A 5035-nucleotide genomic window follows, 5' to 3' on the forward strand; every position below is an offset into this window, starting at 1 on the left:
CACTCTTTCAGAATGGAAAAGAAAGAGAAATTCAGCTTGAAGCACAAATAAAAGCACTGGAGACCCAAATACAAGCATTAAAACTCAGTGAAGAACAGGTAAATATTTGATCTTCATTACTTATGGTAAACAGTTGTTTCTTACAATGGAATGTTAGTTACTTAACGTTTGGTATATTGTGGGACTGAATTTAGAACTTTGAAGTTTACACCTTCTTCTACCATAAGCCTACATTCCTTTCCCTTTCCTTAGAGGAATGGGTCTCCCATCCACCTAGTCATCTATACACCAGAAATCGGGGGGCGGTGAGACCTCAGCTCCTCCGCTCCCCTTTGTCCAATCAGCCACTGTGTTCTGTTGGGTCTCCTCATTTCTGTCTACATGTCCCTAATTCAGGATTTTACCATTTTTGCAAAAGTCTCTTAACTAGTCTGTAATGTTTTACCCCTTCTCCTGACTCTTTCATCTGGCCATCTGAGTAATCTTTCTAAAGTACAGTTGTAGTTATATCTTTCCCTTGCTTAGAGCCTTTCAATGACCCTGCTTTACTTGTGGGGTGAAGTATGGTGTTGAGATGACTGTCTGATCCTTCCCTTTCTCTTCTCTTACTCTTCTCAAACTTTCCTCAAACTCAACAGTCTGTCTGTTGTTTTTATGTACTCTTATGTACTGTCTCCTGTCTCTGGAATGCCCTTTCCTCAACACACTGCTATTTCATGAACAAGCCCATGCTCAAGAGTTTTCTTTTCCTAAGTCTTTCCTGTTTTCTTCCCCAAGCCACATGATCACATCTGTTATAACAGATCTAGAACATCTTGAAGGCAAGAACGGGTGGCCCTCATCTTAGTAGCCCCACCATAAGCCCACTGCCTGGCACATAATAGGTGGTCAGTACAGTGTTCAAAACTGACCTAACCTGTGTATTTCTTTTTCCTTATGTTTCTCTGTTCTTGCTCTGTTCCTATCATGAGTGTAGCTTTATGTTGTGTTTTGGAATTTGGTAAACAAGGGCTACCCTTACTATTCTTAAAATATTTAGTAGCTCTTTTTCACATTTTTTCTTCTAGATCTTGCAAATCAACTTCTCATGCTTTATAAAAAATCTTGTTGGGATTTTGATTAGTGAGGCATTGTATTTACCATTTTATGGATGGTTAACCAAGTCTTGGAGAGGTCAAATTACTTTTCCAGGATTACAAAGCCAGTTACTGACAAAGCATCAGAACCTAAATTTTCTGACCCCAACAGACTTGCCTTGAAAGTGGTGGCACATTCTTTGGTTAATGAGATGGGTGGCCATTTGACTGTGGGAAATAGTCGCAAGTCATTGGTAACCAAGCCTGGTGGTGGGTGATTCATGAGAGTAATACCATTTTGGTGGTTAAAAATGAAAGTGACTTGGTTTTAGATGAGATCTGTGGCTAGTTCTGAGGATGGTTAAATGGAAAAGGTTAAAGAATGTTGTCTCATGTCTGGTTTCTTCTCGTCCTTAAGCTCTCAGCTAAAAACAGAGAGGACTTCCCATCCACCTTACATCTAAAGTAGCCTATTGCTTCACATTCTTACTCCCCTTCACTGTGTCATATTTTATCACTCTATTTTAAAAATATCTGAAATTATCTCTTTTGTTTACTTGTTATTGTCTTTTTTTTTTTTTTTTTGCGGTACGCGGGGCTCTCACTGTTGTGGCCTCTCCCGTTGCGGAGCACAGGCTCCGGATGCGCAGGCTCAGCGGCCATAGCTCACAGGCCCAGCCGCTCCGCGGCATGTGGGATCTTCCTGGACCGGGGCACAAACCCGTGTCCCCTGCATCGGCAGGCGGACTCTCAACCACTGCTCCACCAGGGAAGCTCTTGTCTGTCTTATCTCACCAGAAAGTAGTAGGACTTTAGACCTTGGCTGTTTTGTCATCATGTCCTTAAGTGCTTGGAACCCTGCCTGGCACAAAGTGTCCACCTTATTTACTGAACAAAGGAATGAATGTCTTAAGCAGTTAAAGTGGTATTTGGATAAATAGGCAATCTCTGGAACAGAATGAAGAAGAGGCCTCATTTGAAATTTTAATTTTTGTGTGTAATATAGATTATCATCATTTTAAACTTTTTGAAAAATGGTAGTTATTAAAGAGTTGAATTGCTTTTATGTCGTAACTTACATAATCTTTTGGTAATCTTTTTATAAGTTAGAAATTACATTTATAAAAACTAAAGTAGCATAAATTAAAAAAGCAACAGAATCCCCAAGTATATTAGTTTTCTATTGCTGCTGTAACAGATCACCACAAACTTAGTGGCTTAAAACAGCACAAATTTATTACCTTACAGGCAGAAGGTCAGAAGTCTGACGTGGATCTCATTGGGCTAAAATCAAGGTGTCAGTAGTGCTATGTTGCTATCTGGAGGCTCTAGGGGAGAATACATTTTTTTTTTTTTTTTTTTTTTTTGCCTTTTCCAGCTTCTAGAGGCCACCTGCATTCCTTGGTGTATGGCCCATTTCCATCTTCAGAGCCAGAAGTTACTGGTTCTGACTTTTCTGCCTCAGTTTTCCTCATTTAAGGACCCTTCTGTGTACATTGGGTCCACCCTAGTAATCCAGGACAGTCTCCTTATTTTAAGGTCATCTGATTAGCAACTTTAATTCAGTCACAACCTTAATTTCCCCTTGCCATGTAACATAACATATTCACAGGTTTCAGGGGTTAGGACATGGGCATCTTTTGGGAGCCATTATTTAACCTGCTACACAATTATTTCATAACAACTATACAGTTTTCAAAACTTCCTTTTTAGTAAGTGACCATTGACAGGTTTCATCAGTCTCTCAAGAAACAGTTGTCATTTATCTATGACTTAACAATTGGATTTCCCCCTACACTTGGAGCAAAGAGGGATGCAAACAGCACTGGGACTGGTATAGAAGCAGCAGATTCCTTGCCTGGTACCTATGTTGCCATCATTTGCACAAAATCCTCTTTCACTCTCCTCGAACAACTACAGATTTATTTTTCTCCGTGAATAATGTTTCCAGCAACCATGGGCCTGGTGGGTCCCAGCTAGGGAAGTCTTAAGGAACTAGAGCCACCATGGGGAGACCCTTTCTTCTCTACTTTCATTTAATTAAGTGTGGTTGATTTTTAGAGTTAAAATTCATAAAGAGAGCACAGAGTCAAAATACCGTAAGCATAGGTGTCCTGTGTGTATTTACTAGATGATTAAGAAGTCCAGAACAACTGAAATGGCTCTGGACAGCCTGAAGCAGCAGCTGCTGGACCTGCGTCATTCGGAATCGCTTCAGCATGCGAGGGAGCAGCATGAGAGCATTGTTATGGGCCTCACAAGGAAGTATGAAGAGCAGGTGCTGTCCTCGCAAAGGAAACTGGATGCTACGGTTACTGCACTTAAAGAACAGGTTGGGATGATTTCAAATGAGCAACTGTTATAAACAAGTAAAGCTGGTTATTCTTTATAACTGACATTTTGCAATTCATCATATAGAAATGCTGGATGTTTGCAGTAGTAGTATGAGTATAATTTAAAAGTCCAAAGAGTTTTATCTATGAATATGCCTTCAAGACATGCTATTGGAAATCCTTCCTCTTATAGGATTGGTTAGTACTTTCTCAGTTCTCACATTACTAGTTCTTTGTTTGTCGAGTATTTGTGCATATTGTTCATATGAGCTAGAAAAATCCGGACTGAAAGGAAGGAGTGTCTGGGAGCTGGCCTGGACTTGAGAGGTTGTCCTGGGAGCTAACCAGGAGGAGAAGGCTTTTCTTGGGTCTCCCAGTGTTTTGGTTATTAACCTGTCAATAAAGATTGTCTAGATCTTGGGAGAAGAGTTAATTTGGAGAATAGTGTAATCAACAGGGAAGAGATTCTGATCGAAAGTCATTTAGATATGAAACTCGAGCATATTTCACAGTTTTTATTTTACCTTTGCCCCAAAGAGAATAAAATATTGTAAGCTGAGGGTGAGTCAGATAGTGGGTTTGCTTGTGCTCCAAAACCCCAGGGAATCAGTTGAATGAATAACATTTCAGAGATCATTTTTCTCAATGTAATTTCAGAATTAATTTAACCCAAGGAAAGAAGAGAAGAATAATAAGATGTGAGGGTCTGGAAAATCCCACCACACTTAAAATTCACACTGATTTGGGTTGTTCTTTCTTATTTATACAGCTGACTCTAAATTTTTCCATGATTTAGTTAGAGCTATATAAGATTGTGTTAGTGGCATTAATAATTGTATACCATTTCATTTTATTTTACTTTCATATGTGTTTATGTTTTTATTAGACTTATTTGCCTACATAAGGTTTTTTATTCTTTTTATGTAGAAAAATATTGTGAATTTGATCAGTGTGAAGGATATATACGGGTGGGGAAAGACAAAGCCTGTGACAAATTATTAAGTCTACTTTATATAATATTTTAAACAAATGGAATTTGAGATATGGTTTTACTAAGCTTGTCTGTGTTTGGGTAGCAGCATGAAAGTTGGACGGGGAGAGTGGTGCCTCCTTGCATGACGAGAGGAGTGGAGTCTGGTGGCTTTTCCACGCTGGGTTGAGGATCTCTCCATTCTCTGCTGACGTGGGCACAATTACACAGGGACAGGCTGGGAGCAATTCCTCGTGTGCTCAACCCCTGTGCCTGCTCCATTCTCTTTTCTCACCTCCCCCAACCCCTCAATAGAAGAACCCTAGACTAGAACCCTAGACAGAACAAAGTTTTAATTCTGTGCTGACTGGGCTTCAGACCCCTGAACCATACATTGAAGTTATTGATTAAGGCCTTTTCCACGGTTGCATTCTGTGAGCGATTTTTCTTTTTCTTTTTTTAAATGGAGCAGAGCATAGCACTGATGTTAGCTTCTGCTTATAGTTGTATAACTGCTTTGCAAAGTGGTGATTCCAAAGTGCCTAGGGTTTTTCCTTTCTGGGAATGTTTCTTCTGGTATCCCTTTTGTGCTGTCAGTTTGCTATCAGTTGGCTCAGCATTTTATATATATATATATATATATATATATATATATA

The 5035-nt window shown here is 39.5% G+C and overlaps 1 protein-coding gene across 1 annotated transcript in view; it reads left to right on the top strand.

The window, feature by feature from the left end:
• Positions 1 to 5035, top strand: part of CEP152 (centrosomal protein 152) — a 90653-nt gene that overhangs the window by 21700 nt on the left and 63918 nt on the right. Inside the window, 2 exon segments of the mRNA XM_007455553.1 lie at positions 1 to 98; positions 3208 to 3408. The exon segment at positions 1 to 98 is cut by the window's left edge and continues 19 nt beyond it. Of these exon segments, the coding sequence (XP_007455615.1) occupies positions 1 to 98; positions 3208 to 3408 (299 nt within the window).

This window comes from Lipotes vexillifer, unplaced genomic scaffold (assembly GCF_000442215.2).
Source record: "Lipotes vexillifer unplaced genomic scaffold, Lipotes_vexillifer_v1.1 scaffold24, whole genome shotgun sequence".
In the NCBI taxonomy this organism is placed as follows: Eukaryota; Metazoa; Chordata; class Mammalia; order Artiodactyla; family Lipotidae; genus Lipotes; species Lipotes vexillifer.